This window comes from Gallinula chloropus (genome assembly GCF_964237585.1).
Source record: "Gallinula chloropus genome assembly, chromosome: 12".
NCBI classification, from domain to species: Eukaryota; Metazoa; Chordata; class Aves; order Gruiformes; family Rallidae; genus Gallinula; species Gallinula chloropus.
The window spans coordinates 15,821,653-15,841,272 of record NC_140097.1 but is presented as its reverse complement, the minus strand read 5'-3'; the positions used below and the strand labels follow the sequence as shown (position 1 = coordinate 15,841,272).

The 19,620-nt window shown below is 44.1% G+C and overlaps 1 protein-coding gene across 1 annotated transcript; it reads left to right on the top strand.

Moving 5' to 3' along the window:
* Nucleotides 1-436: 436 nt before the first annotated feature.
* Nucleotides 437-13,907, top strand: NINJ1 (ninjurin 1; the record flags this gene model as incomplete). The annotated part of the gene is made up of 3 exons (XM_084269499.1): nucleotides 437-508; nucleotides 8,916-9,150; nucleotides 13,753-13,907. 3 exons carry the CDS (start codon nucleotides 437-439, stop codon nucleotides 13,905-13,907), a joined length of 462 nt encoding a protein of 153 aa, XP_084125625.1.
* Nucleotides 13,908-19,620: the final 5,713 nt, after the last annotated feature.

Below are 19,620 nucleotides of genomic sequence, written 5' to 3'. Positions count from 1 at the left end.
ACTCTTTTAGGTCTTACACCCACGCCGAGTGTGCGGGGCAGTGGCTCAGGCCCCCAGCCCCGCTCAGGCCCAAACTGGGAAGGAGCCGACGAAACTCACCTCGTCCAGGTCTCTACGCCGCATCAAAACCTCCACCGGCGGGGACGGCGGCCCCCCCGCACCAGGCGGAAACCTCCCGGGCCGGGCTGGAAAGACAGCCCCGGGGCGGTGTGTGTGAGCAGAGGGAGGGCGGGCTACTGGGCCGGGCCGGGCAGGGCAGGGCAGCGGGGGCCGCCGTCCCTGCTTCAGCAACTGCTACCTCTCTGGAAGCTTTCTTCTTCACGGCCAGCGACCCTTCCCGCCCCGGAGCCGCCGAGTCTGTCCCAGCCGGGAGAAAAAGGCTCCCCGCAGGCAGCCGGCGCCGAGGCCGCACCGGCCTGCCCTGTTCTGCGCTGCGATGGACTCCGGCAGCGAGACGCACGAGCTCAACGGGATGGCGGAGGGCGCGGATTCGGCGGTCGTGGAGCGGGTAAGAGGCCGGGGGCTCCTCCGCCGGCTGCGCGGGGTCGGAGGGTGGGAGCGGGCTCAGCTGCCTTGGCGCACGGATATGGCGGGCGGGAGAGGGGCGGAGGGAAGGCGGCTGAGCCCGCCGGTGAGCGGGCCGGGGAGCGGCGGGTCTGACAGCAGCGGCCGGGGTGCCGGGGGCTGCCCAGAGTCCATCCCCGTCCGGGCCGGCGGCGGGGCAGTGGCAGGTGTCCCCCTGGAACGAGCTCCCGCCGAGGCGGGGCGGGAAGGGATGGCGCGACGTCTGCTGCCGCAGCCCCGTAACCGGCTTCTTGGCTGTTCGGGGTTTTCACGCGTCTGCCGCCGATCCGGCGCTGTTTATGTAGGGATGCCGCTGCCAGGGTCCCGTGTCGCTTCACTTCAAAGAGAGGCGAGTGTCGCGGAGGGGCTGGGAAGAAAATCCCTTCTGGGCCTTGGCCCAGTGCCCCCTTAGTTCCGCACAGGAGCGGAGAGGGCATCAGGTGTCCTCCCAGCCCGAAATTCCTGCTCGGAGCACACCGCACACTGAACCTGGGCGGTTCTCACCCAGCTGACTCGGGAGAGGATGGAAATGTTCCTCGGGGGCATCTACTCAGTAACTTGTGTCCTACCCAGGGCACAAGTGAGCACGAAGGCGGGAGGGATTACCTGAAAGGTCGGTCCTGTGGGAGGGGGGTGGGTTGTTGGGATTTTTTTTCCATACAGTAATTCAAATAAAAACAGGAAGAGAAATACCCAGCTTTTCACTCCTCCGTGCGGTCAGAGCATGACCGGAGAGCTTCACTGGATAGCGTTTCATCCCATGTTCTGTTTATGCTGAAAGGATGTTTTCCTAGTGTGCCACTTGTCTGAAAAGCCAGACTGGTAAAAGACTGCCTTTGAAGTTGTTCTGGAAGAGACTAAACTCTAAAAAGCAGCTCTTGTTCCAACCTAAACCGCTGCCACATAGGAACAGTTGTGCTAAACCATCTCTACATCACTAGTAAAACTTTCTGGTTGCAGACAGACTGGACTGATTTGTGTAGCTGATCTGTCCATCCTCCCTCCCTTCCTGACAAGCCTTTGCAGTCATGAATATCATTCCTAGAAAAAAAAATATAAATCTGGTTTTAATAAATCCTGGAAAGTACCTGAAGAGAACCAAGGCTGCCGTACACTGTTCAAACTGGTGGCCTGAAGGGGTTTCCTTTAAACCAGTGACCTCGTGGCAATTTTCTTATCCATTAGCATGGAGTTGTAATTGCATCACAAGTGCTAGTCATGGGGATTTTTCTTTTAACTTGGTCTGCCCCAAATTTTTCTGCAGCTTTCCTGTTTTACTTCATCTTCAGTTGCAAGCAGTCATGGTTTTGTTACATCTTTCCCATAGAAGCCACAAGTGAATACCATCTAAAGAATAACTGTCAGACATACTATTGTATTGAATTACATGTATGCAGTAGCACTTCAGAGAACTATAAACACTTTTTTCATTTTCCCACAAAAAAAAGAAAAAAGAGGTATATGCAAGGTAAAACAGATGGGGACAGGTTTATTAAAAAACAGCCTGTGAACAGGAGACACCTTAAGAGATCTGACCGAGTTCACAGTTCTTAGAAACAAAAGAATGTTCCAACTGAGCAGCTGAGCTAAACCCAGAGAGACCACAAATCTGCAGGTGCTGAAATCTCCAGCCACTCACTGCATAACTGTCTGTTTTTAGGAATGCTTTAAGGCAAAGCAGGTTGGGTCACCCTGGTTTGCTTACTGCCTGGCCCTCTCCAGCAAAGAGATTCTCTTGCACAACTTCAGCAGTAGACTGCTCACTTCTCTTACAGAGGAGTAGATGTGTAATGCCAAACAGGGGTCTTAGCTTCAAAACACCAATTTCAAAAAGGTTAGTTCTGAATGAGTGGTCATGCAATGCTTTAACTCCCATCATTATTTTGGATTTTTTAATTTTATTTTTTTTTTTAGCAAATTTGAGTTGTTTGGGGGTTTTGGCAGCTGTCGAGCTTTTAGAAGCAGGAAATCCCTTGCTTCTAATATCAGGTTGGCCTAGTGTGAATAGTTACACTTGACAGAAGTGGCCACTTCTGCAAAAGATCTGTCCATAAAAATGCAGATAGTAATTGTATTCTTCATCTTCCTCTATTTGCTTTCCCTGTTCATGGTCCATATTGAGACAGTCTAGATCCACCGTGTTGTAAAAACATAATTTAATGTTTCCAGGATACCAGGAAATGCTAGTGGAAAGTTAAAGAGCAGCTATGGAAAAGCTGGGCAAGAATTGGATGGTAGAGGAGAACAGTTCTGAATAGTGGGTTTCTGTTATACTTATGTGAGCACCCAAAATGTATTCCAAATTGTATATTAATTAAAGTAATTCTGGGACACGACAGTTGCTTGGCATCACACTAAGAGTAACAAATTTAAAATTTGTATGATCTTGAAATAATTTTCCCACATATAGAATGAGATGGCCCATTCTACAGCACTCATCGTGTCAGTTTGAATTCGGAGTGTTTGATATACTGAAACTGTTGGTTCTAAGTTTTTGTTTGCTTGTATTTTAAGGAGCTTGAATAAAGAAAAAAGAGCTTTAACAACAGAAAGTAGGCAGCCTGTAGTCCAGTTGTGAGCAACAACAGTATTGTAAGACCAAATCACTGGAATGAGCAGTAGTAATGCTACTAGGGGAAAATAATGGTACAGGAGAAAGCTTCTGTTTATACATATTGCTGTGTAAACAAATGTAAGTTAATGCTTCATTTCACAAAGTTAGTTATTGATTGTTTTTAAGTCATTTAATGAGTAAAAATAACCTAACTTGGTCTTGGAACCAGACTTTAGGAAAACTGCTCTGAGTTAGCAGGACTGAACTTTGTTCCATTTCTTCCCTCCCAGGAATCAGCATAGTTACCACTTTTTTATCTTCTTAACGTAGTCATGCTTGCATTTTCTGCCTTTCCGTATAGAAAGTGCCCCTTCTTAAGTTCAGGCTTTTAAAGATGCTTGAAACTTGCTGATGCTGTCTGTGAAATATGAACACAGGCTGAGTTTTTCCCTCTTTTTTTTTTTTTTTCAGTTGCTTATAGACCATAATGTGATTGCAGAAGTCCTACAAGCTAGTTAGTGCTACACTAGGTTAGAGCTTAGATGGAAAGATCTTCCATCCCCACCCCTAGACTACCTTTACCCCCCAGCCCTCCCGCCCCCAAATGAAATTCCTAAAAGTAACAGATGATTCAGTCCAGAGGTAGGGAATTTTCTCTGAGTCAGTGCTGAGATGAACAAGTGATCTAATGTTTTATCAGGGGAAAAGAAATAGTATCTTCTGAGGAGGTGTGCAAAGGAACTAATAGCCCATTACATTACTGGTATAGCTAAAAATATTTTTGTCATAAGAATGTTTCTTTTCTTTTATTTTCTCTGTTATTCTGGATCAGTGAGATCTCTGAGGCAGAGGGGAGCTCTGATCCCAGAGCAGCCATACGGCCCGTTACATTCTCAGTATGTAAATGATGGAGATGTATTTTGGCTAGAAAGACTCTTGCAAAACACTGTAAAGACCAGCCCGCTGTAAGATCAGCATGACTCAGTCTTTTATTTACACAGCCTTATTATTACATGGCATGTTCCCATTATTTTAAGACCAGCACTGTCCCTAAACACAAGAATTTAAGGAAGTTCTGTCCTTGACCTTACAAACCCAGAGGTCCTACGGATCGAGCAGCTTGTCTGATCTCATTTTGAATTGAGGCTATTTGGCTATTAAAAGTGTCTAAAAGCTGCCATGCAATTGCAGTAATCACTAACCTGAAAGAGAAGGAAAACCATATGCAGAGCTAGAGCAAGCCAAAGATTATGAAGACTATATTTCAGAGTAAATGTACAAACATACCTGAAGGCAAAAACACCTTTCTTAGGCTGTCAGAAGGTTCATCAATCAGAAGCTCAGTTCTTAGAAACCTTGTTTAGAAAACAGAAAAAATAATTGGTGTTATTTTCCCAAATATCTCATACAAAACTCTGGGTCTCTTGTATTTAATAAAGAGATTCTACTTCATGAATATTTAAAGCTAGCATACCAAGAAAACATTTAGTGCTAATAGTGTCCTAAAATAAGTATTTGTGTGTTTTCAGAATACAGATAAGACACTCTGGGCCTGACAAGCAAAATATCTTGAGCTGCAGTCCCAGCTGATACGAAGTAGGAACAATTACATACTGCAAATGAAAATTAAAGTGACTCGGGCTGTACTTCTGGCTTATGCTTTGCAGTTTCTGGTTCTAAGTATTCATTTAGGAAATTGGAAGCACACCTTGCTAGCTACAAAATACTGACTGGTTTTCTCTTGGAATTTAAGAAGAAAACAGCAACCAGTCTACTGCTAACACTTGTAACTTGATTACAAGAGTAGTAAATTCAGAGTTTGTAACAGATCCAGCTCTTAACTAGGAAATGTTAAGGTCCTATTGGTTCAGACAATATTAGTCTTCTTTTTGTGAGGCTTTTGTCTTAGATTTTTTTAGATTTTTTTAAAAACAATCTCTTAAGGGGAAGATAGATGTGATGGAAGACATTTGAGAAGCTGAGTCGAATACCGTGGAGCATACCAAAAGAGAGGGAGTGAATACTATAAACACTTCCACTCTAAATCCATGCGATTGCTTTCCTCCTGTGACAGAAACAAACTTACCTAAGTCCAAAATACAAATACAAAACAGGGGTCATTGTCACTCATGGGGCTTTCTCACCAGTGGATTACAGATGACTAGCAAAACCCCCTGCCTATCTTCTAACTGGTACTAGTTAGGGAAACTGGTGAGGTCAGGTTGGACAAGAAAAGAAATCAAACTACTCTTTTTTTTTTTGGTCAGAATCCCAGGAAATTACTTTGGCTACTTCAGCAGTCACTGGTGTTTGATAGATAGTCTGTTGAGCAAATAGCCACATACATTTTGTCACAAGTATCGATTTAATGCTGTAATAAAAGCAGCAGTCCTTACTATAACAAGTAACTGCATTTAGCAAAGATAGTTTATTATGTTTTCATGTTTCCATTTTCAGTGCAGGTTCCTTCCTGTTGAATCACCAGGTGGGTCTTAGACATGATTCATGAAACTCGACATCTCAGGGCATTCTGCTCTGTGCCACTTGTATTTATTTTTTCAATAAAGGTAATGAATACAGCCTTTCTCTGCTTCAAAGGGACTCAGTTCTTTTGGGTGTGCAGTTGAAATGCCTGGTGAAGCAGAGCATCAGCAAAGTCTGTACCAACGCTGTTGTCAATAAGACCATTCTCTTGCCAAGTGACACCTGCAGAAGAGTCTTCCTTCACGTGCATCCTAGAAGATGTTCAGAAGTTTCCCTCTCTGCAGTGCTGCAGGTGGTAATAGCACGGTGCAGTGTTGCTTGGCACTGCAGGCTGCACGTGTCTCTACATGCTTGGAAGCTCCCTGGAACTGTAAAGCCACAAAACAAAGTTCCCATATAATTTCTGTTGTACATGACTGTCATTATCCTGAGGTTAAGGCAACAGCTCTCCTTTCATTGCCTGTCTATATATTGCTGTGTAACATGTAGTCTGGTCATAAAAACTGCTGCCATGGTACTGACTGCATTTGTTTCAATACTTCTGGCAGTTGCCTTCAACTTGTTTCCAGAAGGCAACACTAATTTGCTTTGTTTTGTTTATGGTTTTCCAGCATGAGTCAAGAGGCTCCATTTCTCAATCAGATGGGAAATGATTGTTTCTGGGGCTTTCATGATTCAGGTCCTTTTTCCTGGCAAAAGACAAGATCACGGACTGAGAAAAAGCTGTGTAAGGTGTTTCAGTTCTGCATGTGCCTAGTTTTGATTCTGAGCTGGTCTGCTTCTAGGAGTGGTAGCTGAAAGCCTCCACTTAGAATAAAATGACATTTGTTTTTTAAATCTAAACATAGTCAATAGCTGACTTGTCATTCCAGCAGTAAGTTTTAACTTCATTTCCCTTAGCACTACCCCACTTTGAAAAGTTCCCTCACTTTATTGGAGTCTGGAAGTGACTCAAAACCTTTGCTTCCACCTCAGCTCAAACCCCACAGCCTGCAATTCCCACCTGCAACGTACCCATGCAGACAATTAGCAAGCAGCAAGGTCCAAAAAGTGCAGCAGTACATTTCCCCAGGACACAGCAAATACCATGTCCTGTTGTTTATGTAGGATCTATCTGACGTCATGACGTAACTGAAAGGAAGTTGTAGCCCAGTCTATATACTCATTTGCACAGTTAAAAGCCATATCAAACGTGACCACATTCCTCATCAAGTGAAAACAAAGCAGCCACTTGTTCTGTTTTCACTGCAGCCCCCTTCCCTCGGGATTAAGAACTGAGTCACCCGTGTAGTTTTTGCCTGTTACAAGCTGCAGCCTCATAGACCTTATAAATATTTCAGTATTTTTGGCAGAAAGGAGTTAATTATCACCTAGGCACAGGGAAAAAAACTTCCTCTGTTAGGAACTTGTGACAAAATAGATCGCATTGCTGCATGCTGTCTATTGAGACAAGGTTCTTTTAAATTTATGCCCAGAAATTGAATTCTGCTATTAGACGTACTTCTCCAAGATAGCCAAGAAGTAAATGTGGGTGTTTGGCTTTTTACTGTAGAATAAGCAGTGAAAAACGTTGGTCTGGATTTTTCACTGAGTACCACCAGCATGTATTCCTTGCTGCTTTCCATGTGAAACATCCATGAACATCCACTCCTGGGTTAGTGCTTCTGGTGGATGGTAGCCAAGAAGTACAGTATTTTTTCTGAAGCATTCAAATTCCTCTGTGGTTTAATTGGGCACAGGGATGGGGAGAGGAGGGTCACCTTGGGAAGAGAAAAGGCAACAAATGTGGGACAGATTCCCCACCGAAATTGCATTTTTAGGTTGTGGGATATAGGCAAAGTCAAATGAGTATCGAGTCAGCATCTATCTTGGACCTTTTTTTTTTCTCAGGAGCTGTGTCTCAGTAACAAAGCTGCCTACATAAAGCTGCGATTCCACAGCTTCTTTCTCTTTGCAGAAAAAAACACCCCAAAGAACGTGCTGCTGCCCCATAACATTTTGCTCTCAGTAAAATTTTGAGGCTGTGGTTGATTACAAGGTGTCTGGTGAAAATATGTCAAGTTTGGTATTTGAGCGTGCTGGAAAAACTAGCAGTGTTTCTGCTGTATGCATCAATATCTGTCCTGTTTAAAAGGACACTTTTAAGTCTGGACAGTGGCGAACCTGGCTTTGGAGTTGGAAATTTGATAGTTATTAGAGCTGCTGAAGAGAGTAATGAGAGGGCGGTTTCTGCATTTGAACTATCCTTCAAAGAGAGACTTCCCTCACAGGATTTTCTGGCAAGCAAGAACACATTTGTGCAGTAAAATGGTCTCTAAGAAACAGGTTTAAATAAGTCAGCTAGAAGCAGCTTACTGCTAGTATTTTTGAAAATAAAGCCTAGAAGTAAGAGCAGCAAGAATGAAGTTCCGAACCTGTTCAGGGACTGCAAGAAAGTCTTTCTTCAGTGCAGAGTTGGGCATCAGAGCCTAAGCTAGTTACCCTAAGCTTCATCTAATTGGTGGAGAAACAGGCACCCCAGGAGATGAGCTGTCAAATTCCAAGTTGGGTCATGTGAAGCATCCTCAGGAAACACTAATCTTATTCATCCTGCAGGGTTAACGGACTCTGGGTTTGCCCTGCTGCTGGTTTTTATTTTCCTGGTTGTTTGGAGGGGAATTAAAAAAACAACAACCCAAGTCCTGATGAGAAGATGGAAAGAAAAGTTTCCCTTGTAACTGGGCAGTGCTTGGTGAGAACACATCATACGATATTTAAATGGGAAAACAGTTTGCGCCCTGTGGATGGACCTGGACGGAGTAAGAGGCAGCAGGGAAAGAGGTCAAGGAAAGCTGATGCAGTGGCAAACTTCCACATAAACCCTCAATTACTCATGAGTAATTAAGGAGCTAGATGTAGATTTGTGATGGCAGAGGGTGAATTTGATAAGTATTTTAATTTTAAAGTATGCCTTTAGGAGTGAATTAGTTACAGCAATTTGTGTTTGCTTGATGGGTTTACAGTCAGTTTTCCCTCCCAACTTGTCTCAGTGTAAACTTTCCAGCTTTTTCAATCTTTCCTTTTCTTAGGCTAGAAACATACTGACAGCTTAAAATGATCCCAGAAGCTGCAAGAAGTGTTTCTGCCAAAGCCCAGAGCAGGCAGTATTTACTGCTCCCTTGTCAGATGGGACAGCAGGAAGGGTGCACTGGTGGTCTCCATGCCACTCTGACCAGTATGATTACAGAAATCAGTCCGTGGGCCAAGTCATCTCTCACTCACTATACCAAGTAAAAGAGATGTGAATAACCCTCTTCCTCTGTCCCAATTTCAGCGCAGAACGGTGCAGTGGTTTCAAAGGAACGGACCTATAAATATCAATCACTATGCAAACAAGAAGAGCGCAGCAGAGAGCATGTTGGACATTGCCCTGCTGATGGCCAATGCGTCCCAGCTGAAAGCCGTGATGGAGCAAGGACCTTCTTTTTCCTTCTACATCCCACTTATCATTCTTATCAGCCTGTCACTCACACTGCAAGTTATGGTGGGAGTGCTCCTGATATTCCTTGGTATGTAGCAACAGCAAGAACTGTTGACACATGTTTTTCTTGTAGGATGCAATCTATAAGATGGTATGTAGACTCCACATTTATTTTTAAAAGCTGTTCTATTTTAAAGTGTTTACCTCAGAATTTATTAATATTTTTCTCTTAAAGACAGAAATACTGCAACTGAAGGATTAAGGGCAGCTTTATGTGGAATATTCAGTTTTGACCAACTTCCTCATATGTGATTTCCCAGAGCATGAATATTTTTCTTTTCAGAAGGCCTGAGGAGGAAGGAAAATGATGAAATACTGTAAAAGAATCATTAATAGGCCAGATACGATTGTGCAGTCTGCCCAGTTTCATAACACTGTTTCTGGCAAGACTTGTTACTTAGCCTTATGACTGAAATGTATTTGTTCATATGTATCAGTCATAAGTAATATTATAAGAATATAATTGTGAACATACAACAATGAAATGGAAGTGAATGTCCATCTTCACATTGGTGTGGCAGAATGACTTTTGTGTTTGTGGTTCTGCAATCAGATCAAAGGTTTGCTACTGAAGGCTTTTAAACTTAGGAAAGTATTCAGAGCATCCAAAATTTCTAGGTGGGGAATGGTGGAAATGTTCATTATCAAAACTCTATTAGGCTGAAATTAAAGTTGAAATTTAAAATAGGCTAATTGGCGCAAGATTTCACCAGAAGAACATACCTCAGTTGTTATCCACATACCACAACTTGGGTCAAAACGTGTAACATGAAAACACAGGCTGACTAGCATCCTGGGGCTACAAATAGATTGTCTTGAATCCTGCTTAACCCTTTCTACCAAAGAAATGTGATGAAAGCCTTTAACACGTGCTAGAAGTTCATTCTCTCTTTCAAGAGAAGGAGTTCAAGTAGGAGCTGTGTTAGTTAGTGTGTGCTTTGGACACACTCAGTGAGACAGGGGGAGAATTAGTTCCCTGCTCCCTGCCTTCCCCCTCTCTGTCTTGGTGAATTACAGACCTTCACATTCCTAGAAGTTCATTGCAGCATCTTTGCTGCTCTCAAAACCAGAGGGCTGTTGAAACTATTCAGTATTAATAGGTACAGCACTGTGAGGCACGAGAACTGGTTCTTACCACTAAAAATTAGGTATTTTAAGTTAGCATTGCAGCATAGGTAACACACATGTCTTACACCCTCATGCTCTTTCTAATACAGTGTCATCACTAAGGGAGCATGAACTACCAAAAAAAGCCCAACTAGAACTCCACAGAGTGGACACAGCACTCATCTGGAAACCTTTGTTGTCCATTGTGACCCAAAGCAAGTCTTCAGTACCTCTCTTTGCATTCTTAAATTACTGTGATGTTTCCCCCATGCTTTTGGAAGGCAAAATGCAAAAAAAAAAAAAAAAACAAACCAGTGACACTTTGCAAAGCTGCTGAAAACTTGTGACATTGATTAGCAGCACCCAAAACCCAAGAGCTTAACTTTGGAAAGTCAATCAAAGGTACCAGTGGAAATCAGAGATTTCAGCATCAGTTGAGCCCAATTATTCTCTGAAATAAATGACGACTTCACTACTAGGAAGCAGCTATGGATCACTGTTTTTCCTAGTGATAATTTATTTTCATAACTGTTTTTAAATCTTTCCCTTTCAATCAGTGGGTACTACATGGCAGATCTTAAGTCTACCATAAATGAAAAGCCTTGAAGGTGATAGCCAGAGTTCACACATGGCATTTGCTTAAGTTATAGGTGTCACCTTTGGCATCTCTCTTAGTCTTTCAGTGTTCCAGTTTTTAGCACAACTGAAAAAACAGCTTTGTGGTCAAGGAGGAAGTTCCTAGGATACCACGTTACATAATAGTGATATGTAGCTTTTTTTCTTTCTTACAACAGAGAGGAAATAACACCTGCCTGTGTTTGGTAGAGTAGGTACACAACCGAAATCCAAGTCTTGGCTCAGAGGAGATTCCAGAAAGGGACTTGCAACAGCAACCCTGTGATACTGGGGGATGTGGGAAGACAGTTACGTAAAAATCAGCAAAAGACTTACATGTTTCTTGGTTGAAGGCATCTCTCTGGTGGTTGTTTTAGTTAAGCAGTTTGAAGCTGTAAACAAGTTCCCTTTTTTTTTGCTGGGCAGCAATTTCTAAGTATATGCTGAGATGTGGCTTTGTAATGTTTGCTTCTGCCAGACATTGCCAAAGCGGCTTCCATCTCCCGGCAGCCCCAGCTGCAAAGTGGGGCTGAGGTAGCAAAGCAGTGAGATTCATCAGGAGTCCAGCCTGTGCTCTGCAGTCAGACGTGGCTGTAGGCTGGGCATACCCAGGGGCACAAAGCCCTCAGCTTGCAGCAGTTCGCTCTGGGAGCGATGCCATTGTGCTGAGCAAAAAAGTACTGAAGATAGGAAATAGGGTCTGAAGGTACAAAGTTGCAGGTATCACAGCAAGAACTTCGTTTTCACAGTGTGTATTTGGTAGTTTGCCTTTCTGTCCAGCCATAAAATTCTGCTCTTCACAAGCTCCCACAAGTCCAAACAGAAGTCTGTACAATCATCCAGTCTCTTTCCTTGAGGCTGAGGTTTATCCCGGGAGCTACCAGTTCACACAGTTCTCTTCTAGGGATTAAAAGCTTTTCCTCCTTCAAAAGAGCCTTTCACAAAAACATTTTGAAAGATGTTGGGCAAACTTGGTCTTGAAAGTGATTTGGTAATCTTAACTTTTTCAAAGAAAAGCCAAGAATGTCTTGAAATAGTTTAAGTGGCATAAAATCATAGTAATCTAATCCCACTATAATAAAATACTTGAAGAATAACTGTTCTTCAGAACATTTGCACAAACTCCCTCATCTTAAGTATTATAATCACAAAGATAGGATTACTGCAATTCTGCTGCAAAATTTAGAGCACTGCCTAAACAGAAAAGCAATACTTGTCTTCCCTGACCTGCACTGGGACAAAGGGACAACTCTGAGAGTGTCAGTTCTCCTCTGAGTGTTATTTCTTTTAACTCACAAAACACATTAATTCACTGTTGCCTTTTCTTTTTTAAACCATCTGAAATGCTTTTCTTCTGTATTTCAGGATTAATTACTCCATTTAATTTATTCTGCTTCATTCACATGACAGTATCAGAGTCAGACATTTATAAACTCATTTTCAGGGTTAAGTACTGCTGAGTTTAAAGTCTTACATGCTGTCACAGGTGGGCAGTAGCTTAAGCTTCTCAGACTGTTCCCCCACGCTGTTCTTTAGTGCCCTGACTGGCCTGTGATGTTTGGCTATACTGCTTTAGCAAACAGGACTTGAACAGTGCCCGTAATTCCTTGAAACCAAAACAGCATTAGGCTTCCTAATGAGGGACACCAAGTGAACCTGGCTGTTAGTACTGCAGCATCACGAGTGTGTTTGCCAACACTTCACCCAGCTGCTTCAACCAGCAAGCGAGCCCTGGCTCTGTGGTTAGGGTCTGCAGTGTTGACAGGGTCATTGCTTTAAAAGCAAATAACAGGTTTATTTCGTGCAGTAGAACCTTAAGCTATGCTCCTGTGTATGTGCTTCTCAGAAGGAGCTCAGAGGTTTACTTGCTGTAAAACCTTGTCAGGTGTAAACTTTCTCTCACATGTCCTGTACACGTACACAGAAGCTCCAGTCATCAAAGCATTTAAGGAGTCTTAATAGACAAAAACCATTCCCAAGACACACTCCAGAATTCATCAGCAGTCATCCTACCAGCATCCAGGAAACTTAGAGAGGATCAGAGTTGCGGAGCCCTTACTGCAGGAGAGCAGAGAGAGAGGAAAATTCCTGGTTTGCCACATGATGCCAGGAAAGTGCCCCCAGACTTCTGCTGTATGTGCAAGCACATGCTTGACTCTATCATCAAGTCTATTATCAGGCCAGTGTGGGTCATTTGTATGTTTTCACAAGGCCTGGAATCAAAGCATAGACCAAATTAATACTATCTCCCTTGTGTGTGCCTCCCTCACTCCCATTAGCAGTTCAGCCAGAGAACAACCGTAAGAAACAAGTTGTTTATACAGCTGATGCTCCATGTAAGGAGTGCAGCTACACTGCTTTAAAATCTGGTTAGTAGATATGATGCCCTTGCTTTCTAAAAACAGAATCACTGCAAAAGAGGAAGTGCAGCTGGGGACAGGCACCAGTACAAAAGAAAAACCCAGTGCTGGTAAAGAGGTTGGGCTGCCTGTGAAGAATGTGTAGCATTTTAACTGCAGGAAATTTGACTTCATTCCATCCTTTCAGGGCTTCAAGCTTCATGTATTCAGGACTGAAACAATTCTAAATGCTAAAAGTCTACCACAAAAGTAGATTTCCAGAGATCAAGCACTCAGAAGATTTCTAGTAATATTTGTGTAACCATTGCTTCCCATGTGCATCCACAGAGATTAGACACTAATTACTAGAAGCTAGTAGACTCCTTGTGATTACAGATCTTCCCTTTGGCACTTCTGCTGACAGTGCAGAATCTTGCTTCCCTTTTAAGTATGACTGATCCAAATAGCTCAGTGCTATAGAAATTCTTGAACTTCATGAATAGTGAAGACTTTTATTTTGGATTTTTAAATATACATATCATTAATTTTTTCCCCTTTTCTCTTTGAAGTAAAATACGACCTTAACAACCCTGAAAAACATGGAAAGCTGGATTTCCTCAACAACCTTGCAACTGGACTTGTATTCATTATAGTAGTTGTGAATATTTTTATCACTGCCTTTGGAGTACAGAAGCCAGTTGCTGATACAGCATCAAGACAGTAAGCACAAGGTGAGTGTGGTCTCTCTGTACCGTAAGGTAGTAGTAGTGCACAGCATACAGGAGTGCTGGCTGGGGCATAACTTCAGAAATAGCCACAAGCTTATCTGTAGCGTGCTAGTCTTCACAGATAAATGAGTTTACTTCATACTACAGCAAAAGCAGAAGCTGCAGGGAACTGCTAAGTTACTACAGTGTGTCTGTAAGTGTAGAGTTCAGAAGTTATGTCCACATCTCCCTTTGTCAGGGCCCCTTGCATGTGCCATGCATAGGAAGTGTAATGCTTGTCCTTCTGGCTTAGCCAATTCCTTTCCCTCACACACAGTGGCCACTGTTCTCTGGCTTCACCTTCCCTATTATGCACTTTTCCAGTTCCCCCTCCCAGGCAAACTGGTCATTTGCTGTAATTCCTGTGCCACTAACATCTCAGTGACTTTGGTTTGTATTTCAGAGACTGAAGCATTCCTTCCAGATGCTGTTTGCACTTGAGCCAGTAACACTTGGACACAGCGGGGCAAAAAAAGATCATCAGAAGAAGCTGGAAATAGCAAGAGGCTTCCTCGAGTTTCCAACAACCAACACATCGGTGCACCTAACATTTTGCCATGTGTTAATATTTAACCTGTTTGGCATCTAAGGAAAGGTTGATTTTCACCCAAGGACATTGTTTTTCCAGAATATTGGCATTCCCATTGCTCTAGAAATTAATTGTTTTTCACAGAAGTGGCATAAACTCATCAATCACAGTAATGGCAACTGGTGGCCCTTCACAGGACTTCCCATTTTCCAAGCCTTTTGTTTTTGTGGCACTTTGTCATTTCCACCCTGGTAGGAAGGAAGCATCAGGCCTTCTTTGCTGGCATGGTCACATTGTCCTTTATTTCACTTGCTTGGCACCAAACCTGGGTGATCTGCGCCCAGCATAGCAGTGGTCTCCCTTTGCAGTGGGCAGAGAGCTGTGCCTTCTTTTGTGCTCTAGCCGAAGCAGAGGTGAGTCAGACAGAGACAGCGGGCAGCCTTTTGTCCTCTTCTGCTCACAGATACTCGTGTGTCCCATTTCTTCATCTCTGGAGCAGGCTTACACTGTCCTTTGTGCACAGGCACAAAAGTAAACTGCCTGCTAATAGTATCTTACTATTAATTGCTACGTCCTGTATTCTGTGCATTACACATGTTTCTGGAAATCCTGTTAGAAGCCTTTTCTAAGCCCAACTGGAAAATTAGAGGATATGGAGTGAACTTTACCTGCTAAACTGGTACAGAGGTCCTACCAGCAATTCAGGTAGCAGATTGAAAAATAATGATAATTCTGTAACTTTTCCCTTTTCCCAAGATTATGAGTTTATGGCTAAAAACATAATTATTTTATTTTTAAATACATAGAGATATAAATATCTTCTAGGTTCTTACCTGCTGGCTCAGGGACTGGCACTTTTTCTAAAGACACTATCACTAGTTACGGTGTAGCTTTCCAAGATTTCTACAGCAAGAGCATTCCAGTCTCTTCATTTCCATAGCTATCACATATACAGCCAGAAAAACCCTATTGTTTTAGATTGTGCTTACTTGCAGATGCAGATTTGTACTGATACATTTCCTTACTGGTCAGTTTTACATGCTCCCCTGCACATACTAATAGAAGTTGTGACTTCCACATGTCTCATCACATTTACAGGTTTTATTGATCACATTTCTCATCAGTTGTATCTCAAGGCTCATGGATGTATCATCTTTCCATGTACATGTTCTGTAAGGATTACTAACAGAAATCAGAAACTTGTATAGCCAGTAATTATTATTATTATTATTATTATTACTTTTTTTTAATTCCTCTTTTTTGCTTCATTCCCAACAACCTGCACTTAACCAGTATCTGGCAAGTGGTGGTTTTATTTGTGCATGTTGAGCTCAGAATGACATACTCAGGACAATTCTCTTTCTCTATTTTTTACAAACCAGTGAACTGTGGAAGGAGTATCCTGACATACCTGCGCTGTCATGACAGCGCTGTGCAGTGACAGCCCCAGCAGCAGTGCTGAAAGCCTTAAAAGCCTTTCGTTGGGAGAAAACAGGTCACTGTAGGTGAACCCCTTCCAAGCCTGAAATTTATCCATGGGTCAGCACTGGGCAGTGATTTTGGTAAGATTTTGGATTGCTCCACCTTTGTTGCCTTTCAGCTTTTTACTCACCCGTCTGTGTATCCAGTCCCTCTGGAGACGCTCTCTGGAGGCAACTCCCTTCTCTGTGCCCATGCTAGGTGTCTGAAGGAGTTGCTCTGCGTTGTCCTACGTGTGTAACCTGTCCAAGAGATGGGTACTTTTAACTTGGGTCTGAAGATTAGGTATTTTCCACTGCCAGTTTTGCATCATTCCAGTTTTTTAAGCAAGGCATAAAAATAGGAAGAAAGGAGTTTCTGGCACCTAGATAATCCTCTCGCTTTTTGGCTCGCCCCACTCTCCTGAAGGCAGAGCGTACAGACAGCCCGGCACTTCCCTTGTTTACTGTATTTATCCAGTGCTGATTTGGCCCAGTTTTGAGTATACCTTTCCACCTGCAGACAGAGGCAGGTGCAGGACAGACAGGTCAAGTCTTTACTGTGTTTGAACTCTCATCATTGGACAGTAATTTCTCAGGTCACTCCAGCAAACAAGCTGTTACAGTAGGTTCCCCCTGAAGGAGGGAAGCTACTGTCCCAACAGCAAAGCTCTTGTCCAACAGCAACTACCAGGGCTTTGCGTATCCCATCTGCTGGCCACTTATGGAACCAGAGAGTCGGGCAGGGACCCTGCACTGGTCCGTGACTTGCCAACAACAGGTTCCAATAGGCTTTGCGAGGCACAGGGTTTGGGATGTACAGGAGGGAAAGCAAAAATACTTTGAGCTTGAACATGTAGCTGGGCACTGAGAGCTGGATGTAGAGATCTGCAATAAGGGGGCTGGGGTCTGTTCACATCAAGTCTGCCAGAGCCTGCCTCCAAATAACAGACCCCCCTCCATGAATCCTTCTGCCTCTTGAGCTCCTCAACACCTGGCTGAAGCATTACAGCAACTTCAGACCCTGGTCACTTGGTTCTAAACACATGAAAACCTGATCCAAAAGCTATCTGTCTGCCTATGGGACTGTGCTGGAGGTCAGCAGCATTTGACTTGCAACTGGATGAATTTATATATATATTTTTTTTTTAATAAAAACATTGCTGGTTTATTACCGTGTCTTTTATTGTCATTAAGTAAGATTTGCAAAACATCCTCAGACACGCAATCTGTGTCTTAAGTCTCTGAGGCCTTCAGAGACCATGTATTTTTTAGCAGACAGAAGCATCTGCAAGTTGGTTTCGCGTATAAATAATTTAATCACATGATTACTATGACCTTTAAAAGTCAGGTGCTTATTTTAAATTCTAGGGAGGATCTCCTCGGGGTGGCAAACATGCACTGCTTTAACCAGGGCTTTGGCTGCTGTGCTTCTCCAGAGTTCTTGGTTGCAGGCAAGCGTTTCACTTAAAAAGAGGCCATCAATAATGAAGCAAGCTGGATTCTCACAGGCCATCTCGGGAAACGGTTCGTGCCAGGTCACCCATTCACTTCTGTTTCATAAGCTGCTGAGCAGCATCAGGGTTGCTCATGCTGCTCTGGCCGTTCTCATTAGTCCCTGCAGCATCCAGGGCTGCCCGGGCTCCAGTTCCCTGTGTAGCTGTATTTACTGAAGCAGGTGACAACAGCTACAGTTACCGGAACTGACTTGGAAGTGTTTGTGTCCCAAAGCAGGGCACCGCGGGAGCTTGTTCTGCAGCGGGTGGTACATAAACCCAGCTGAAACAGGGCGTGCGGTCCTGGGTAGCATTTGCCCTCCCACTATCAGGTTTGGCCACTTCTTGTTTTCATTTACTCACCAAATGCTTTATCCTGCTCTCTGCGCAGCGTCCCGCCGCCCTGCCAGCCATGCTGGGTGCAGGGTGTAGTCCCGGGGCCCTGCGATCACCTCCTCAGTCCCAGGCTCGTGGCTGTGTGTTCCTTAAGAGCTTGGGTGCTCTGTTACTGTTAACAGCTGGAAGAGACACGGTATTTTGGATCATTCCAGAAGTGTTACCAGAAACAAGTGACAGAATCCAGACTCTAACTCTCCTTTATTTTCAAGCTTACCAAACATGTTGCCATTACCAGGTCTGTCTGGTTCAGGAAATGCTGCCTGTGGTACCAGTTTATGCACTGGTTTACATTTTGGTTTGGTTTTTCTGCTGTTTTCCAAAAAAATCCCCCAAACCCCAGTGTCAAAGGCTGGCCCTTGCTGTACGATATAATTCTGTCACACAGGTGCCACTGCAAGTGTGTGTGCTTGCTACAGGGCAGCAGGAATGCTCAGGGGAAAGCTGATGATATATTTTGATACGTAAACATGTATCTTTGATAACCTGTGCATTTAAACACACCACTCCTTGAAAATCACTCATCGTACCTCTCACAGGGCACACAGAAGCACCAAGCCTGAAAAGAAGCAGGCTCTCCCTCTCCTTAGTTGTTGGGTACAAGAAAAAGCCACATGGCTGCAAAATGACAGCATGTGGCTTCAAAAGAGACAATTTTCAGGTAATAAGCTTAATAACCCAAAGGCCACAGGACCTGGAGCCTCCTGTCTTTGCAGGGCCAACCCCACACTCCTATTAAGAATTTAAAACAATAAACCCAAGAGCTTTGGAATACCCACAGCAGCTTTGCCAGGCTGCCTGTAGGGAAATGATGGAGCAGAAATGATAGAGCAGAAATAGTCCTGTCATGTTCCTAAGACAATGCAGTTGGTATTATCACTATGACACCAATACCCAGGGAAGGATGCTGCGGAATAGCATAGAGACCGCATTTCCCTTGGAGTCAGTCGGGGACCCAGTGGTGCCCCAGCTCTCCTCAGAGGGTGGCTGTTTGCAAGTTGGGGGGTTTTCTCAGTCAAGACAGACATGGGTAACATCACTTAGACACAGACTGAATGACCTTACCGTGAGGAGTGTTCAGCCAGATTTTTCCCCAAGGAACCAGCCCAGAGGACAGTGTGCATCTGGGAGGCCATGAGTGGATGCTCTCCTTTGTGATGGGCTGTTGCAGTGCTGCCCGTTCATTTTGGAAGCTGTCACAGACAATAGCACAAGGCACTGCTGGGGAAGAGCAAGGAAACTCATCTCAAGATGTAGTAGTATCAAGCATGAGCTAAATACCCACTTGGTGCAGCCCCCCCAGCCACTGGGTAGGTGGTGCCATTTCCCCTCTCACCCTCCAGCCACACGCCCAGGAGCACCCCAGCATCAGGGCACCCATGGATGCCAGGCTCTGGCTCTGCTCAATTCAGCCGCAGCCGGTACTGCTTCACCTGGGTCCCGGTGCTCTTGTCCCCATACCATTTGGGAGCAGTAACGACAATCGATCACCTCCAGACAGCCTGGTACACCTGCACCTGGGCTGTGGTCCAGAGTGGGTGATGCCAGAGACGTTCTGAGTCTGCGCAGCAGGTGGAAAGCACCAGAACATGCCACTGTCTGAGCTGGGCTGGAATGGAAAAGTACCTGACAAAAGTAAGTTACCTTGGACCCCATTAACAGCAATTCTGAGTGAGACCCTTGGACCTCTCCTCCTGCATCACACCAGGCTGTGACCAGCATCTCCCCACCCTGAGCTGGGACGCCTCAGAGGCACAAATTCCTCGAGCACGCTCTGCTGGCAAAGGCCAGG